General features: G+C 41.9%; 1 protein-coding gene across 9 annotated transcripts in view; it reads left to right on the forward strand.

Annotated features, from left to right (window-relative positions):
- Nucleotides 1-4,767: 4,767 nt before the first annotated feature.
- The window catches only part of PLEKHA5 (pleckstrin homology domain containing A5), a 167,460-nt gene continuing 152,333 nt past the window's right edge, over nt 4,768-19,894 (forward strand). For 8 of the 9 annotated variants that reach the window (XM_042889519.1, XM_042889521.1, XM_042889517.1 and 5 more), the window contains exons 1-3: nt 4,784-4,865; nt 4,991-5,067; nt 7,712-7,769. Coding sequence is in view for 1 of the 9 variants with exons in the window: in XM_042889503.1 (XP_042745437.1) it covers nt 4,768-4,865; nt 4,991-5,067; nt 7,712-7,769 (233 nt within the window). In the remaining 8 variants the exon portion in view is untranslated. Of the gene's footprint in view, nt 4,866-4,990; nt 5,068-7,711; nt 7,770-19,894 lie in introns of all 9 variants that reach the window. The other variant, XM_042889503.1, reaches the window with a different exon arrangement.

A 19,894-nucleotide genomic window follows, 5' to 3' on the forward strand; every position in this document is an offset into this window, starting at 1 on the left:
CCAATTAAACTGTAAAATAAATTTCTATTCCCTGAGTAAGCGTGGGCTTTAACTTTTATCTTACAAACTGTGAAATCAGTCTGTGAGGTTAATGATCCACAGCTTGTTGAGTCAGATCGATGTTCTAAACTAACCCCGAAGAAGACTACTGTGCCACTTGGACTAATGACCCCTAGGAAAACTTGCAGCCTTCAAAGCTACTGGACAAGAGCCCTGCAGTGTTGTCAGGCTCTTTATAGCAAAAAGAGGCTCCATTCTACCAATAAAGCAGTCTGCAGAGGCTGTCTCAGACAACTTTTCTTTCTTGTTTGCTCTGACCCAGGCGAATTGCCTCTTATATCTACACAAAGATATTCTGACTTCTGAGAATGTTGATTTTTCCCCTTCTGTCATGAGTGGATCTTCTCTCCCCACTCTATGTGTTGGATCAGGACAAGCTGGATCAATTCATTGATCTAATCGGAAAGGAATCATTTGAGAGGATTGATGTCATATTTTATACCAGATTAGCAAACTAATCTGATTCACCATGCGCTGCAAGATCACTATGGAGGCAAAAAAAAAAAAAAAAAAAAAAAAAAAACACAACAAACTAGTTTACAGATGGGGGAGAGTGTCAAAAGGAAGGACTCAGTGTTCCTTGTGGGGTCCCTTCCAATTCAGGATATTCTAAGATTCTATGATTAAAAAGGGACCCACCATTCAGAAGTCGCTTCCCTATTAGAATGTGAAATAGCGCACCCCCAGCAATGGTCTTTTCTTGTCATGTTAAATTTTATATTGTCTTGCTGGCTAAACAGCATAAAAATGTACAGTCACAAACAAGTCTGTAATGCTACCTCATCCAATTTCATTCGTATTGACAGAATACACAGAATCAGCCCTGACAAACACAAAACTGTGAATAAGTTCTAGGTGGAGTGTCAAAACTGCCATTCTCTGCCTGCTTCAGAGGTTGCTGGCTTAGAAACCTAACCCTCTTTTTCTTGGCTCACCATTTGTTGTCACCTCATACCTGTTGGGAGAGGTGTGGGTGGATTTCTCTGAGTCTTAGTCAATGAATGCTCTCCCAGTGCTGGTTTTTAATTAATCCCATTTAAAGGGATTATTGTTTTTGTGGACAGGGTTCTATTGCCTTAGGAATTTTAAATGTTTTGATTATGACTACTTTACTGAGCTGAAATGATTAAAAAAAAAAAAATCAGTAAACTTAGTGCTCTGATGTCTTCCCTGACCCTAAGGGAGCTGCTAGTAAAGCTACTGTCTTGGAGAGGTGAACGAGGAAGGAAAAAAGTGAGCTCAAATTGGAGAACCATGGAAAAAAGTTCAGGGAAGCCAGATTTTCAGTTTATCCCAAGCTCTCAGGAATGAGAGGCCATTATACTGCTGGGAGGGCTCTGTTCCTCATCCTGCCTCACACATACAGCAACAACTTGCTCCACATCCTCCATCTGCTTCCCATCAGTGACAGGAGAAACAGGCATATCAGGCCATGGAGGCAGAAGGCAGAGAGCAGTTGTTCACTAGTAGTCACCACTTCAGCAGTTCCTCTTCGTCTATTCAGGGAAGAGGATCTGTTGGCCAGATGAGAGCATCCTGATGGATTTATGAGAGTCTTGTAAATCAGACTGACCATTTCACATTTGGAATTATTAGCTCGTTTTTATAGTAAAAAAAAAAAAAAAAAAAAAAAGAATTATGAGAAAGGTAAAATATGGATGGAGTTGTTATGGTGATATAAACTGCTTTTAAAAGACAATTTTAATCCTTTTAGGTGGCATGGCTTTTTAAAAAATATATTATTCTAAAGTCTTTTTAAAAAGCATTTAAGAACTTGTCTGACTGTAAAAGGGACACACTCCTAATGAGCTTTATCAAATCTCAGTGTATGATTCGCTTTTAGCAAACTTTCACACTAAGTTTGAAGCAAAAACTTTGACTAAACAGCAATTTTCAGAATGAAAGACTGTTAACCCAAGTGGTACCAGCCTGCACAAATGGTGCAAGTGTGGCTTCACTCACACTGTTCAAGGGCTCCATTCCACAAAATGATAAAGCGCTGACCTCTGAGAAATCATAAAACCACAGAATGACTTAGATTAGAAGGCATCTTGAAAATCATCCGGTTCCAACACCCTTGCCATTGGAGGGTTGCCACTTGCTAAATCAGGTTGACCAGGGCTCCATCCAACCTGGCCTTGAACAATTCCAAGGAAAGGTCATCCACAACTTCTCTGGGCAGCCTGCTCCAATGTCTCACCACATCCTCAATGAAAAATGTCCACCTAGTATCCAATCTAATTCTCCTCTCTTTTAGTTCAAAACCATTTCCCCTTGTCCTGTCACCATCAGGCTGTATAAAAAGTTGTTCTCCCTCCTGATTATAAGCTCCCTTTAAGTCAAAGCAACATGAATTCATGGTGCATGCCATCTTGCAGGATTAATTCCTGAAAGTAGAGTCAAAATGTGCCTTCCATATGTTTCAGAACTACAAATACTGGATTTTACTTGATGACTGTTTAACATAAAGTGACTAAGAGTCCCTGAACAATGGAGTTGAACCAGGATTTTCCATCACGCCCTGGATGAGCTCCCTATTCATGAGACCAGCAAGTCACTACCCCCATATAGCCCAATAATTTGCAACATAATGTGACTTCAAAGGGGGAGGTGGAGCACCTTCAGTGTACTCACAAAACAGTCTCAGCTTCCAAATAGCCGAGATGATGGAGCAAAAGCATTTTCCTGGGAAGAGAATGACAGGCTCTAAAAACCCTTCTTCCTCCTGCTGGCTGAAGCGATTTTCTTACAGTTCTTGGTGGTGACACTGTCACCAACCTGTTTGCTGTGAATTATAAAGAAACTAATCCTGTAAGTCCTCCCTGCACATGGTCTGACTGCAGCCAATTTATCAGGCCTTCATGGCAAGCTTTCATCCAAGAATTCAGGCAGGCTCTGAAATACTTTATGCACTGCTCTCCTTAGTTTCACCAAGAATGCAGCTAGTCCAAACACAAGCAAAACATAAAGAAGGCTGCAACTGGCAAAACTTCTTTTCCTAACGAAGGTGTGTTCAACAAAGCACATGCTGAGTTTTGGAAGGATTTATGTACCTGAATTCTATCATCATCTAGCTTATTTCATGGATCTGGGCCAGTACACATCCTGCTGTATGGTACCTTCTGCTAGTGAAGAAAGCTGATTAGGCATGATGGAAGGTTTGCAGTGCTCTCAAGACTGAGAGCACTTGCTCTTTGCGTTGGTTAGGCTGCATGAGGGAAGTCAGTTGTGATCACTGCCTCACAAGCCCAAAATGTATGTGATTTCCCCCATGCTGTTGCCAGGCAGCCTTCCACAGCTCCTCAGTGGAAGGGTCATTATTCACTTTTACTCGTCACCCGAGGGCTCTTGCTCTGAGGAGAGAAGGAACTGTTTAGAGAATAACTTGTGTTCTCCCCAGCAAATCTTTGTCTGGTAGTCCATAAATCTCAGGTGCTGTCAGCGGTGAGTGGAAACGAAGGGTAATGTTGGGCAGAGAGGGATTCTTATCTCACATTCAGTTACTTAAAGATAACAGTGTCTGCTGACACGTTCACTGTGCTTTGGGTCTGGAGTACCTTGTACAGGACAACTGGGTTTTAAGGTTTTAGCCACAAGGTGTGGTGGGGAACGAGCCACGTGGCAACTTGCTTTGTCAGATTTAATCAAAATGGGAACACAAGGAGGGCAAAGCTGTTCCTCACAACGCGGCCAGCCCAGAGTTTCAATGCTTCTGTGGATGCAGGAACACCTCAGGCTTCCCAGTTCTGGTCTAGAACATGGTTTTGTAAGGCAAGATTCTCTCAGAAAGATCACAGCCAACACACAGCTTTAGTAATCTGTGATTTTTATTTGTAACTTCAATCAAAGCCGAGCATACCCACTCAGATTGCTCATCACAACACAAGGACATGCACAGATCCACCTCCGCGTGTGGACTTCACCTCGGTCACCACCACCTCCTAGAGCACAGAATGCTCCTGGCCGTGCCCCTGGTCTGCGGCTGGGCACAGCGGTTGGGTCCCGAGAGAAAAGCGTGGTGTTGCTCACTGCTGAAGGCCACACGTGAGAAATAAAAGGAAAGTCAGAAGTTGAGAGCAGAGCAGCACATGCGCTCCTGGAAGAAATTCGATAAAAGTTTAATTTCCTGTAGGAAAGCGTGCCGTAAAGACCCGAGGAGCAGAGCTGCTGCTGGCAGCCGGGGGCTGTGACACACATCAGGATCCCGCCGCGGGACAGGCGCTGGCTCTGAGCTTAGCCCCGGGCCTGCGTTCCGCTTTCTCCAGGCGGGCCACGGCAGCAGAAGGACCCTTCTTTCCCTTCGGCATCACTGTTGCCGACCAGAAACTCGTCGCCCACCGGGCGACCCCCGGCTCCTTTCAGAGACCGCGCCGCCCGCGTTGTCCGCTCCCGCCCTTCCCCCCCGCCGGAACTCGCCCCGCAGCCCCGCCTCAACGGCCGCGGCGGGGGAGAAGGCGCGCCCCCGCGGGCGGGCGTGCCGCCAAGCGGGGAGCCGCGCGCGCCCCCGCGGTGGGCGGGGCGTGCCAGGGCGGGCGGGGCGGGGCGTGCCGCCGTGCTCCTCCCCAGCGCGCGGCGCCCGCCCTCTCCCCAAGGTGTCGGCGGCGCCGGCGGGGACGCGCTCGCTCGTGCCCGCGCAGCTCTCCCCCCTCACCCCCCCGCCCCGCTCCCCTCGGCTCTCCCCGGCTGCGCTGGTAGCTGCGCTCGGCCATGGCGGCCCCGGCGGAGCTGAGCGCGGAGCGGCTGCGGGCGCTGCCCGGCAGCTGGAGTTACGGGATCAGCCAGGGCGGCCGCGTCTTCTTCATCAAGTGAGCGGGGCATTGCTGGGGGGAGGGAAGGGGTCGCGGGGCGGGGGCTGGGCGCGTTGGTGGGGGGGGGGGGGGAGACCGCTGCCCGACTGCTCGCTGACCGGTCCTTGTGTGCGTCCCCGCAGCGAGGAGGCGAAGAGCACGACCTGGCTGCACCCGCTGACCGGAGAGGCCGTGATCACCGGGCACCGTCGCAGCGCAGGTAGGAACCTTCCCTGCGATAGGGCAGCGACCCCCGGCCCTGCCCCGCCATGGCCGCCCGGCCCCGCGTTGCCGCCCCGCCCGCCGCCGGCCGAGCCCGGGCCGTCCCGGCCCCTCCCGCTGCCCCCGGCCCCGCTGCGCTCTCCGCACGCCGCCTTTACACCCGCCTTTAACCTCCGAGCCGTTCCCTCGCGTTCCTCCTGCCGCCTTGTGTCGCCGCTGTGATACCGTGAGAGCTCTCGGCCGTCTGCAGGTTGTTCACCTGCCCCGCATCCCCTCGTTGCCACCCGTGCCCCCCGTGTCACCTCGCTGGTCTCTGCCGGCGGCAACCGGTCACCTGGAAACCCTGCTGTTCTTCACGCTTTCCCATCCGGGCTGAACGCGTGGGTGGTTTCCAAGTGACTGCGAGAGGGGCAGAGGGGGGAGAGGAAGGGGACCCGAGCGCTGGGATAACTCGCTGGGAGGAAGGCGGTGTCAGCTCCGGAGCGGGAGCAGCGGGAGGCGCTGGGGGTGCAGCCCCGACGCCCATCTCCGCATCGCGGGGTGCGTTTGCCGCCGGGAGGTGCTGGAGCGCGGCTCCCAGCGCTTCTCCTTTTGCGTGTAACCGCAGGAGAGCTGCCCGCCGATCGGACCACACCGAGCTGGTTGATGTTTGTGTTTGTTTCGTGCTTGTTACGTGTTCCCGTTCTTTAAGAATCGGAAATGGGCTTTTAGAAAGCTGTGGACGGTCTTCTGCGAGTTGGGAGGAGTTCACAGAGCGTGGGTTCTGGCTATCAGAACTCTGTGGCTTAATCTGCAGTGAAGGGCTGATGCTGAAGGAGTCATTTAATGCCGGGAAACAGAATTGCTGATTGATATCAGGCTCCTCTTTTCCCCACTCTCAGTACTCGGATTAATTGAGAAAGCAGCTTTCATCCACAGCAGCGTGCATGAGGGCAGATGTATGTGAAGTGCTCTGCTACTTGGACATTAATATTAGCTGAGCATTAATTCCTTTTTTTTTTTTTTTTTTTTTTTTGAGCTGTCAGCTGCAACTGTTGACTGATGGTGATTCACCAGCAATTCTCTCAGTGTCTCATTTATTTCTGCCATTAAGCCCCTTCTAAGGGAAGCGCAGCTTGCTTTAGAGCATCTGTAGTGCTGGATACAGTGTTAGGGGAGTTATTATCAGGTAAATAACTTTTGGCAAACCTGCCCACGGCAGGAGGTTGGAGCTTGATGATCTTTACAGTCCCTTCCAACCTAAGCAATTCTATGATTCTGTGAAATGAAATTTATTTCCAAACGTTCAGTGAGGTATGACCTTGACTACCATAGCCATGATCTGTAGATCAGAAGTAGAGTAGAAGTACCTGCAGAGAAAATCATCTTCTGTATGTACATGTGTTTGTTAATTCATCTCTGAACATACTCAAAAGAAGTTTAAAATATGTCAGAAGAGACCGTTTCTGAGTGAATGAATTTCTCTTGGAATTTTGTATTGTGAAGCTTGTTAGTAAATAATACTGTGAAACATTTACTAGTCAACGAAGAGAAACTTATCCTGTGCTGTAAACTGAGGAGCTTTTTATTTCTGGAGAAATACCCCGGAAGGGTATTCTTTTTGCCAAGTTCTTATAGCATCCATAAATACTTCTGCTGGAGTGTCTTCCTGTTTGATGGACTTTGCCCTCTGACAGTATCAGAACGCTTTGATTCTGTTTTGGTGTGTTTTTTTTTTTCCCCCAGATATTTCATAGCAGTGAAATAAAAGCCATCCAGAGCAAATAAGCAAATAGGAAAAATCACATCCTCCAGACTGAGTTTTTCTGCTTTTAACAGAAAATATATTGTTGCTTCTCTAATTCAGTCAGCGAATCCTGCCTATCAATTAGTGCTTTTATCAACTGGAGTAAACTTAATGGCAGTGATGAATTAGAGTTGCGTAGTGGTGCCCAGTGCCTTCAGATCTTCCATTACATCAGGAAACCGTTACTTGAAAGTAGCTGACCATTAGTAGTGGTTTGGATTTTTTTTCCAGAGAGATGTTTTTTCTTTTTTATGTGGGCTCCTGATTCCCAAGAGTGATAACAGAGAGGGAAAAGATGTACCCAATTCCTCCACCAGATTTGCATTGGAAATTATTTTTATCTGAAACTGGGTAGAGTTGTAAACACTGCAGGAGTGCTTGTTAGTCACATCAGTGGTGGAATTATGCTAATATGAAATAGCTGTGTGGTGTAGTTGATACCATGCCTGTTACGATGCCTGTGGCTTGTGCAAGCTCCTTGCATTGATTTTTTTGCTTAGATCTCTCCCTGTCAGGTGATTTGATGCTACTGAAGTTGAAGGCAGAAAGGACTGGAGATGATTGTGAGTTCCAGTGACTTGACAAAGAAGAAAACATTGCTAAACAAGACAGGCTTGAACTGTTACTATTTGGGAATGACAAATCCAAATCAGATCCCTGTGTGAGCTGTTTGTCTTAGATTACAGAACTAATGAGACAGTGTTTTGAGTCAATTTAAAAATCTCGTTTGTAGGACTAGAGCTTTCAGCATCTAGAGTGAGGAACGAATGTTAAGTGCGTTAGTGTTAGGGAGTAGACTAGTGCAACTAGCAGTGCTTCAAAAGTTAATTACTGTGCTTTGCTGTTTGTTTTCCAGACTTACCCACAGGTTGGGAGGAAGCTTACACTTTCGAAGGTGCAAGATACTATGTAAAGTAAGTTGAGAGTTTATCTGTCACAGTGCTGTAATTCTAATTACTTTGTCTGAATGCCGCTGTAGTCTTGAACTCTTTCCAAACTAAGAATGGATGTTGTTGGAAAGAATTGTTCAAGCTGGTCCTATGAAATCCTATGTTAAAGACATCCTCTGTAGATGAAACCATTTCTTGAGTTTTTGTGTTAATGCTTTTTAAGTTGCTTAAGGATTTGAATTCAAATGAAATTTCTGCTATGAGTTGACCGACTGGCAGCAAATATCTGTGCAAGTCAAGAAGATGTTGAGTTTCTGTGGTTTTGACACTTGTATGTATGCACTGTCATGCCATATGCTCAGAAAGGCAAGATCTTACTTGGTTGTTGGGATCAGAGTCTTGATCCAAGCCCTGTTCTGTAATCTGAAAGTTTCATGTGACTGCCTTGCAGATTCCTTGTTTTTGTTTCCAGTATTGGTGGTTGTTTTTTTTTGTTTGTTTGTTTTTTTTAATTTCAGTAATTTTTCTTCAGATTTTAGTAAGCTTGAAGGGGTATGTCCATCATGGTATAATTGCTGTATGCTCTTTTTGAAAGAGGAGCATGGAATTAGAGCTCCAGTGTAGAATTCCAGAGGTTGTGTTGATTGGATCATCTTAGAAAGTTTGTCTCTCTAGATAGTCAGACTGTCCTCAACTGAAAAATTCTCAAATGGCAGCCATGGGTATTGGTCCAGCTAAAATGATGTTTTTCTAATATTTGACAAGTTGCAGGCTTTACTCAGTACATTCAGAAATTTTTGTTCACTGTGCTGTGTGTTTTCCATTATTAAACCATCATTGGGGTGAGTTCTGCAAGAGAAGATTACCAAGTGAGGGTACCCAGAGAGCTGTAGGCTGTAGGTAGGTTTTGCTCTTGTCTTAGTGTTGAGCAGAAGGTAGCTGCTCTGTGTAAGATGCATTGTAAACATTGTGAGATGGGTTTTAGGCAAGTGTTGCATGGTTTATTCTACATACTTGTAGGAAAACCATTGAGTTAACACTGAAAAAAAATTCCAAAGAATATACTGAGAAGTAAGTCTTCAAAAATGTGACCAGAACTTGTGCCAGGCTCTCTAAAAGGGGTTTTTGTTACTAGACAACGTGTTTGTTTCACTGTTCTGTTCTGCTTTCTTGTAGCTTACGTTACACTGGTGTTGTATAACAAATGACAAGAACTGCACAGGTCTGAGGACAAGAATGTGCTAAGGATTTCACCCTCTGCTGTTCTGTTTGCATAGTTAAATATAGAAGAGTGAAAATTAAAACTGTGTATAGAATATAGAACAGTATTTTTCTATACCTTTGCATTCAGCAATTTATCATAGAATAAGCCTACAAAGAGTGTATTAGCTATAGTAACTGGAAAATATCAGCTTGTTTTCTTTGGATTAAAAAAAATGTTTAAGGACAGCTATTGTAGAGCGGTTCCTGTGCTTATGCATGAATAAACCAAGTGGTAGCTTGTTTGTGTACTCCTCCTGAGATCTTGTGTTCATGGTTTTATCGTAACAGTTAAGAGAGACATTAAGCTGATTGTTTTGCTGATAGCCAACACTAAATAGTTCTGCTTGTATTTAAATTTGTGCCACATCTTTGAAAACATGTTGCACAAACAACACTTCTCTGTGATTTGATCGATGTAGGAGGATAGCAGGGGCAGTGCTGTCAAGTCTGCTGAGAGGTTCAGATGGTAGGACCAGTTTGTCATCCTTAGTTAAATATGATTGTTGTTTCACAGGTGTAGCTACTCAGGCTGGGTTGAGGCTTGTGCTTGATGATAGCTTCTCCTTTTAAAGTTCTCCAGCACCAGTGGAGCTGAATGCTAGGCGAGATGCGAGAGCTAACGCAGACAGGGTGACAACATTGTAATCACTATCCTATGCGGCGTAACTCTGGATGATGTGTTGATTATAATCATTCTAGTTGTCTGAGTCTTAGCTACCACCGTGTGCCCGCATGACTGGAAAGCAGCACAGGCTGTTACGACCTTGTCTACGCAGGCATCCCCACATATGCATTTTCAACCTGCTTGCTTGAATGTACGTATTTGCTAAATGTCAATACTTATTATGTAGATCAAAGCAAAATAAAATTTTGCTAAAACTAAAAATGCTAAAAAAAAAAAAAAAAAAAAGCTTAAAAAAAAAATAATGCTCAGGGTCTGGCCTGAAAGAAATGTATTGTTTTGAGTTCTGATATGAGTGGTGGAGTTCCAGGGGAATGAATGTTAATGGCACTTTATTGATGTGTTCAACCATGTGAAACTTGGCTGCTGAATTTCTGTAATGTGTCCAGCAGGAGAGTTATATAAGAAGGATAGTCGAGTTTCCTGATCACATAAATAATTTCACCTAGCTTCTGAGCCACAGCTTCAAATATGTGGGTTGAATGAAAATATTTAACAGCCTTGCTTTATGGTAAGATCTTATGCTAGACTGTGTTTGAAAATAAAAACCTTTTGAAAATGATTCTTATGGTTCTTTAATAATAGGTCTTCAGTGTTCCAAGTGGGTGTGTCACTGAATCTATTACTGTGCTTTTTCTGGCTTTGATGTAGTAAACACTGTGTAATCAAATTGGGATAATGTCGAGGAGATAATCGTCATCTAAATCTTAGCATTCCTGGGACTGGCATTTCAAACAAATGACTCAGGAAGCAGACTGCATTGAAATGGGATTATTTTTAAAGGACACCTTATATTTCCTCATGATGCATGCATTCATTTTCGGAATAAGTAGATACCGAATGGTGACACTTTTTTTTTTTTTTCTTCCATAGCATCGAGTTTGTTTTGTCTTTAAAAAGGAAATATATTCTGAAACAAGGATAGGTACAGAGTTATTTCCGTTGCTCAAGGAGGTTTTAGTTTTGGTATAGAGTTGTGCTGATGAGTTGATGTTAGCTAGGCCTTTGACTTCCCGTGTTTTGGATTAGTAGAAGAAATGCAATACTTGTTGTAGAAAGACACTGACATTATCATCTGTCATCATCCCCACTAAATGCAGATGATAAAAGGTATTTTTATTAGGTGGAATAAAAAAAAAGTCATAATGTTGCACATTTTCGTATTAAATCTGGTTATGTTAATATTTTTTGTTTCCTCCAATTTGAGGAAATCTTCTTGTTTCCTTAATATTAGAAGTGTGCATGAGTAGCCCTTTACTTAATGCAAACTGTCGTTAAACTTTTCTGGAGTAATATTTGGTTCATAAAATAGCTGAAGTTTCTACCTGCAATGGAGAGCTGTATGACTGTAGAATGGAAAAATTCAAGTACTGTCTTTACTTATTACTTTATTGTCAGTTCAGTATGAAATCCTGTGTATTATCAGGTGAAGAATAATAATATGGAATAAAACTCCTTAGTTTGAAAGTGATGGCATACCGTGTTGAAAAACTTGGAGCTCTCTTTTGTTCACAGCATATTTTGGTGGACTGTTGAATTATATGTAGTGTATTGAGCTCCTTGTGAGCTTTGGAAAACTGAGGGCTTGTCTTCAAAACAGATAAACTAGATAGTACTGTGGGATGCTTAAGTTACTTAGATTATTTATGACTGTATGAGGAAATAGACCCATGTGACAATCCGAGTATGGTACTTGATAGAAAAGACATACTTGGTCACTGGCCTCAGCTTCTTCTTCTCTTAAGATTAATGAGAATTTTAGACATGATGTTTTTAATTAATGCATCGTAGTTAGGTACCGATATACTTGATTAGAGTGCTGTAGAATTGCATAAGTATGTCTTTCTCTGTATTTATGTGTGTTTGTTTATATGTTTAGGAAACTCTTTTCCCTGGTTTAAAAACACCCAACTCTTTAAGTTAGGGCATTTCCTTCCTTGCTTTTCCTGCTATTTTTTAATTAATTTCTCATTCTGGTAGTACTAAACATATGGTAGTACTTTTGGAATGACTTTTACACCAGATTTATGTTGTTTAGATTATTAACTTACAAAATAAAGTTATTCAAAAATCAATCCAGTGATATTTGAGGAGTTTTGCATCGGTCTAACTCATGGGACTTCTATGGAAGTATTCTTAGGTAAGCTGTTAAGGTGTTTAGAATTTGATATTTCTTAGCCCTGCGTAGTGCTGATAATTTTGGGGGAATATGAAAGCTGACTGAAGTCAATAGGTGAATACCCTTAAAAACACAAAGAATTAGGAAGGCTAAATCTGGATTTCAGAGTTTTGTGTTGAAGGCTGTGTACTTACCAGAAGAGTTTCTGCCTGTTTCTTGCTGAAGCAAAGTATTTGTAAGCCCAGGTTGAAGCTGAGGTGAGTTCACTGTTGAATCAAGTGGATGTTTCAAATGCTTTTGTGGAGACTTTCATCAATAGAACTGGCTTTCAAACATGTAGTTTGAGAATTGGGTAGGTAAGAAAAATCTATTAGGCGATTAAATGAGATGAGATCTTTTCAGCCTTCAGTTTCTGTTGTTTACTAAAATAAACTCCTGCTCATTACGAATTCAGCTTTTGTTTGAACCTTTGTCTTTTATGTGCATTCTAAAGATCCTCTCCCACTCAGCTGAGAAATTCTCTGGAAAAATCAAACATCAACTGGTTGTGTTTGCAGAAAAGCCCTTTTGAGAGGGGAAAAATGGGAATTGATGGGGGGGAAAAAAAAAGTGAGAACAGATTATTTTTCTTCAGTAAGAATCGTAGTATTCCTCCAAGAAATTTAGTCCTGCTCTGGTCACCTCTGTCACTTATTTTGCTAAGAATTAGGAAAGACTAAAGTTTATTCCTGCCCTTCTTTTCTTTATTTTTCTTTTTTTTTTTTTCATGAGACCTCTGGATCAAGTAATGATCTAGGTAAATGGGAGACCTGCCACATAAAATTACAGCAAACTGATCTGTGCCTTCTTCCTTTGGGCAGTTCAGAAAATGAGAACTTGTTAGGATTGCATGCAAACTTGCTATGTATTTTAAGATTTACATCTTTATTTCACTGCAGTATTTTCAAGAACCAAAATTAATGCAGGGAGCATCCTGCTTGGGAAATGCTCAGGCACTTCACAGTGCTACTGCTCAGTAAAACACCTCACTACATTAAAGCTTCTGCTGCAGTTCTCCCTGTGGAAAGGATGAAGCTGTCTTTCTTGGGAACCGTGGGGAAGGCACACACTCTTGCTCTGTAGGGAAAAGTGGGAAGAAAAAAAAATATCTGTGGAGGCAGATAGGAACAGAAAGGGAATCTTGTTGTGGGGGAGCTGAGGGATGGGCTAGCTGCCAGGGGGCTACAGCAGCATGAGCGAAAGGCAGCAGTGGAGTGGGTGCAGTGCTGAAACAGAGTGGAGGTGGAGGCACTGGAAAAAAAGAGTGTGGGTCAGAGGAGGGGAGGGAGGGCTGTGCCCTAAAATCAGCTTAGAGAGGAATGCACAAGAAGAGGATGGAAAAGGAAATATGGCCTGCTGCAGGAAAAGGCTGGGAGGGTGGGACTAGGTGCAGGAAAAGGAGTGGAGACTGAACCAGGTAGAAAGGGCAGTTGGCACTGAAAAGTAAAAGGAACAAGGGTGGGAGTTAATTTCCTTGCAGCAAACATTGGGATTTCTCCCATGTGGTAAGGTGACGGAGATGCATCCTACAAAAATGAGCTCTGTGCCCAACAGGGACTGCTACTCTTTGCTTAAGAACCTGTTTCAAAGTTAGTTTGGTGAGTAGAACATCAAACATGAAAGCTAAGGATTCTTGTGCCAAACGTGCACACATTTTGGAGTGTGACGTTTTGTGGTTGATGTTTTGAGCTGTCTTGTTCTTAAAGTGTATTTCTGTATTCAGTAATACCTTGTATGCTTTAGTTTTACTAAAATAGACATGAAGCCATGGGAGAAGTTAATGTTGCACTTTTGTTGTTGCTTTTAAATATTTGTAAGAGTTAATGGGTAATTACTTAAAAAAAAATACAAAAAAAAAAAAAAGGACATAGAATTTGTAACATGAAACATGGAAATCCATTAAAAAGAAAAGAAAAACACTGAGAAAAGAAAAATCCAGTAAAAAGAAAAGAAAGACACTGGAATCACTCAAGGTTTTTGATAACTCATACATTACTAAGCCAACTTCAGCAATTCTAGGGTTTGGAAGTTGTAATACTTCTTTTCTCATTTTGGTGTTCACTGGTTATGGAGTTAATAATAGCAGATAAAGATAATGCAAACTTTGTTATTACTGTGAAGAGAATTGTTCTGTGGGCTTTCATTTTTGGTATCCACACTGTGTGAAGTCTCACCTTCCCCTTTCCCGGCCGGCCCCCCCCCCCCCCCCCCCCAGACCCCAAGTATTTTGAGACCTTCCTTACTCTATCAGTTCCATACAGATGCTTTTTCTCTTCCCGTCTCAGTCCCTGCGCCCTTCAGTGCCTTGAGCTGAGAGCCACTGCCAGTGTTAGCTGAGCTGGCAGGCAGGTACTTCCTGAGCTTTGCCAACAGAGGTGTGCAATTGGTGCAGTCACTATTCAGTGGAACTTCTACAGGTCCAAATTTGACCCAGTGCACATTGTTTTGCTTTTACTTAATGGAATTGTTCATGCTGCTTTTTTTCTTGTGGTCTGTGAGTGTTTTGTTTTACTAGATCAAAACTAGCATCTGTTGTGGTGCTGCGCTAAGCCTGTTTTTCCTGAGTATGTTTATGTTATGCTGGCTCTTATTCTAATTCTAATGAATTGCACTTTCATTAAACCTGAGATACACTTTGGCTTGGCAGTTCAGACTGATCTTCAGTATGCTTCTTTGTGCGTGCGAGAGAGGGAGAAAGCTCTTGTGAAGCTTGAGGTAGACACTGGAAGTAAAGCTCCTCAGCTCTGGCTGCTGAGGCTTCTCTCAACGTGGAGCCTGTGTGTTTTTTCTGTGTTTCAGTAAGTAACTAAATTTAAACGTCTCTCCTCCCTCCTTCCTTTACCTTCTTTCTTTGAATGTGGGAGGTGGCTGCTTTCCTCCGTTCTTGCCTTTGACTGGAAGGAATGTGTTCTCTGACAGTGATGTTGGGAAGAAGTTACAACAGCAGATGCCTTCAGAAGAAGTTTCAGAGCAGGGACTTGTTCATAGGCACCTCAGTAAACTATTTGGGAAAGGCTGCAACTTCTCAGCATTGAATAGGTCAGGCACTGTTCAAATGGTTGTTTGTGGTGTTGCATCTGTCTGCTTTGGACATAAAAAACTTAAATTGAACACTTGTTTGTGAAGTGGAAAAAAGGCTTTTAGACAGTGTTTTGAATGCTTGTGTGGCCTGCAAAGCTAGTAGAGCTTTATATAAACAATTGAAAAAAAAAAAAAAAAGTTTGCATGTTCAGGACGCTTCGGCAACTTGGTTCTTTGTGGCTTTCCCCACGGTGACTTAGTAAAACCAGTAACTTGTAAGAAAAAGTAGAGTAACGAGCAACCTGTTCTTTAAAATTTGTGTTTTCTCTTCCAAAGTCGTCTACAACTTGTATTTCGTGGAAATTGTAGTTAAAGAACTAATTTGTGTTTTATTGCCTGAAAGCATTTCAGTGTGTCAGACAGGTAAGAGGAATCCTTGTACACAAAGCTGTTTCAGAAGGAAATATTCAGTTAACCCTTTGGTTTTAGGTGTCTCCTTTGCTAGCTTTCAATTCCAGCATTTCAGAGAAACTCAGGTTCTTTACTGCTCGCTTAGTAAATAGGACTAATGAAATTGTATAAGTTTTCAAAAAAATGCAAGTTCTGTTACTTTCATCCAAATTGTAGTATTAGGAAAAAAAATCTGCTATTTTGGTTTTTTTTTTTTTTTTTTTTTTTACTTGTGTTGAAATCCTACAGACTAAGCAGCTGCTGACCAATGTTAAGACATTTACCATTGTTGTAAATGATTTTGGGGACCTTTAAAAACAGATGATATAACATCTTATGTCCTTCACTGCACCTGGCCTTTAAGAAGGGAAGAAAGCTGTGTTTGAAATAAAATGCTGTGTGCAATAAGAACAAACAAGTGGTGCTCTTAAATCCCAGTGGAGGGGAAAAATACCTTTAATCTGGTTGAATGTCAAAATGGTATCTTGATGGAGAGAGGAAAGCTGGCTAACACTTGTGTTTCTGTGCGTGGGAGGGAGGTGTGTGTGTGTGTATACATGAGTGTATTGGCTGCACCATTTTGTAAGGTTACTTTATCGTTTTCCATATACGCAATAATCTACTTATTTTATCAAAGGCTTCAACTTAGAAGTTCTGAAGTTTGATACAAAAGATTGAAAATGGAAATTATAACCAGGAGCGTGTTTTTAAGCAGTGTCATAACATCAAATGTTTATTGTAACCATTCATTTTCATCTGAATCAAGATGTAAGTTAAACGTCATTAGAAATTCATATGATCTTCTCTGATCTTAGAATCTCTTTTATGGTAGAGTTTCTGTCTTTAGTGCTTGGTGTGGGTCTCCCTTGCTTATCTCTGATCTAAGACAGTGAAATACTTTCTGTTGGTAAAGCACACAAATGTTACTTTTTTGTGTGCGCAATTAATAGATCAACTAGTAAAAGCTGAAGTTTTCTTTTTATTGTATCTAAGTGCTTAAAGCATTTGACATTTGAGCCAATATTTTAAGGTGGTTAAATTGAGCCCATAATGCTCTTGGATACAGTGAATTTTATGAGTTTGTCACTAAAACAGGCCTTGTTCTGGTAGGTAGTCATTATTAAAATTGTTTTAGAATGAATTGGAAGAACTTCAGAGCTTGAGAAGTTATACTCAGCACAGAGGGTCTTGGAGCAGCTGTCTGTAGTGTTTTAATTTTTTTAAGCTGACAAATGGATTTAGGGTTTCTTATGTATTTATGGAAGCACACCTAGCGACTACAGCTGACTGGTGAACTCTGAGATACTAATATTTTCTGATCTTTGCCATCTTTTCTGTCTTACGCTTCTGTCCCTCCTTTTGCTCAACCTCAGATAAACGTAAGCTGACAGGATTTTCATGGCAGCTTTTAGTTTGCCTTGAAGTAGTGTGAGATTGAGATGCCAAGACTAGGAAGAAGCAGAGAAATATGATTGCAGCACTGGAAAAGGTGGTTTAACATTTTGTTTTGAGCCATGTATTTCTTTTTCTGCAGCTCTCATCTGGTGGTTCAGTTATTAAATGAAAAGTACTCTGGGTAGCAGAACTAAAAACTTCCCTAGATTAAAACTTCCCCTGCTGTGATTTCCACAAACAGTGTTTAAGAAATGTTTTCCTTTTAAAGAAAATCTGCTTAGCTATCCAGATTAATACAATGCATGGTGTGTTTTAAGCAGCATAAAAGGTGAAGTCTTAGAATTATTTATGAGTGATACCTAGTATTATGGGTAAAGTGACTTCTGTTTAATTATAAATGGAATGAAACAGTCTACTTCAGGCCCTGTCATTACTGCTAATGGCTACAAACTTAACAACAAACAGGACATGTTGCTTTTTATGCCTCCTTGCAAGTCCCCCACCTGAAGTTTCTTACATGGAACACTTTAGTTTTCAGTTTTAATCTATAAAGAGATTTATAGACATCAAGACACATCTGAATCTTTTTCCCAAAGCACTCTTTATTCCTGTATCCTGAGCAAAACACAAAATAGATTTTGTAATAGGCTCCGTAATAGAACTGGATCTGTTGTGGATTTTGTTAAACTTCTGGTGAGAGTGCCAAACCTGTCTGACAAGAAAGTCAGGATCTCTGCTGCCTCAGATTGCTTACTTTGTGGTTTCAAACAACAGAAAGTGCTATCAAATTCAGCAGTCGATTGAAATTCCACTGCTTTATCCTCTTCATTATTTTCTTCTGTGTGGATGCATTCTGCTTCAGAACATTTTGCAGCTCAAATATGTAAGTTATGTGAAATCTTGCAGTTTTACACGTGGGGGAAAAAAATGTAAGTAGTGAGACAGAAGTAGTAAAACTGATTTAATCAGTGATGTCCTATTATTGTAGGTGGGGTTTGTTGTTTCACAGTGCTGCATGATTTAAGCTTGGGCTGAAAGACTGCAGCAGCTGAGGAGTTGGAATTACAAGTGTCTAGCTTTCATTTAAGCTTCTGCAGTCTTTGTTCAATATTTGAGTTGTTTTTTTTCTTCTTGCCTTTCAGTAATGATATTTGTAAGTCATTAGAGGAATCTCGGGAGCACTCAAATCTTCCCAAATTTTTGATGAATGTTGAAGGTACTGTTCATTTTTAGACAGGCAGCTTAACCAATGTCAACTTTTACTGCAACCCCTGTTTGTTATTTTATTACTTTGTGCAACATTTGCCTTGTGCAATTGGAAATAGGGCTTTCAAAGAAATTACAGAAGTTCAAAAGTTTTTATTGAATTTTTCAAGGAAATCAAGAAAATAATCTGGAGTTGCTTCAGAAACCTGCATCACTTGTATAATTTTACAATACCTTTTATATAGCTTATATAGATGGCAGAGTGAATTTATAAAGAACACATACAGCTTTTCACTTGTTTCAAGGTGGAGTAAGTACTTCTAAGAAAAACATGAGTAGAATTTGCTGACAGTCTTATATTTGTATCTGATTTCTTTTGCAGCAGTAGGGACCTAAAACAAGACTTGTAATGACTGGGGAGTTGATGCACATGGGTTTGACTCAGTTGCTGGGTGCAACAGGTGTCTCTTTCACAGCTGTAATGGAAATGTCAGAAGGAGAGTACACAGAGCAATTTGTGTGCATGTGTTTGTTTGTTTTTTTTCTTTTTCCCTGTCCAAATTTGACATGGATATGGCATCCACAACAGGCAGCCGAATGCAGTGCATGCAAAGCTGTAGCTGGCAGATGTTAATTGGTTTTGGACAAACAAATATTTTGTGTGTTCCGATTTGTTTGCTGACTTTGACCTGAAATACTTTTCTTTTCACTAGTTGAGAGTCTGCACTGCTAGTTTGACAAAAAGATTTCTGAATTTCCAAGGACGTTTCCGAATCAGAAAAGCAAATGTCCCCAGCTCATCTTTTCAGCTCTGCTGCTGTTTGACTTTGTCTTGTAACTTTGTCTTATGTATGTGTCTTTATCATTCACCCTACTGCTTTTCAGTGCTTTCCTGCTTGCTTCTAGCACTAGCAGCTCAAGTAGTGTTAGATGTGATCTTCCCCAGTTGGGCTGCATCTCAGACTTTCCTAAGGGGAATGTAAATACTGTGAGGTCAGTTCAGTATCAAGTGCCTGCAGCCTGAAACAAACCCTGCAGGATCTTCTGCTATTCAGGCAAAATTAGGATCTGCTTTGGATACAGAGTTAAATATTAAGAAGTCAAGACCTTGATTGTTTATGTTATGATTTTCATAATTTTTATTACTTCAATTAACCTTACTGTTTTTCTTCTAAACTGAAAGCAAAAGAGTGAGTAGTGGGCACAACTTACTGTGGTGTTAACTGACAGGTTTTAAAACCATATGTCTTTGTGAGGTCGTAATGCAGAGAGATGGTGTACCTGTGTGCATGCTCACCTGCAGCATTCCTAAGCCAGTGCTGAGTGTTGTACTAATGTATTTCTGCTAGGGCTGAAGATTTTTTTCACATTTGTTTCATTCCCTTTTTCCTCTCACCTCCTTCCCTCCCTCCCAGAACAGAATGGTGGGGAGAGAGGACTGTGCTAAGCCCACTTAGCGATGCGAAGCCAAATAGCCCTTGATGCCTTTCTCTTGTACTTGATTCAGACCTTGTTTCAATCCCCTAGTCATGCTTTCTCTGGAGAAGTGCTCTCTCTGTTTCATTTTAAATTGGTGATGGTTTTTAATTGGCTATACGGTAGTTAGAATTGCTTGCTCATACTTGCTAAGGACTGGATACTGCCCTTCTGGTTTCACAAGCAGTGAAGGTATAGATTAACAACTGAGTGGGAATGTTTCTGTTTTGTAGTGCTGTCAGTAGCTTGTTTCAGGCGTGCTTGTCTTCTTAGCTATTGTCTCTGAAGGACTGGCTCCTATTAGCATTAGCAAAGGAATCCATCTAATAGATGAAACTAGAACAAAATAAGTTCCGTCTGTTCCATGGATGCCAACAAACAAGTTAGGGATTGAATTGCTCTTTGATATGTTCTTTTGGCCAGACTGGGACAAGACAGACTCATTCTCCATTTCATCTCCAGGTCTCTAAGTTATCATGATAATGTTGCTGTGAAACA

The sequence above is a fragment of the Lagopus leucura genome, unplaced genomic scaffold (genome assembly GCF_019238085.1).
Source record: "Lagopus leucura isolate 7727_CA_CO unplaced genomic scaffold, USGS_WTPT01 Super-Scaffold_100159, whole genome shotgun sequence".
Lineage (NCBI taxonomy): Eukaryota > Metazoa > Chordata > Aves > Galliformes > Phasianidae > Lagopus > Lagopus leucura.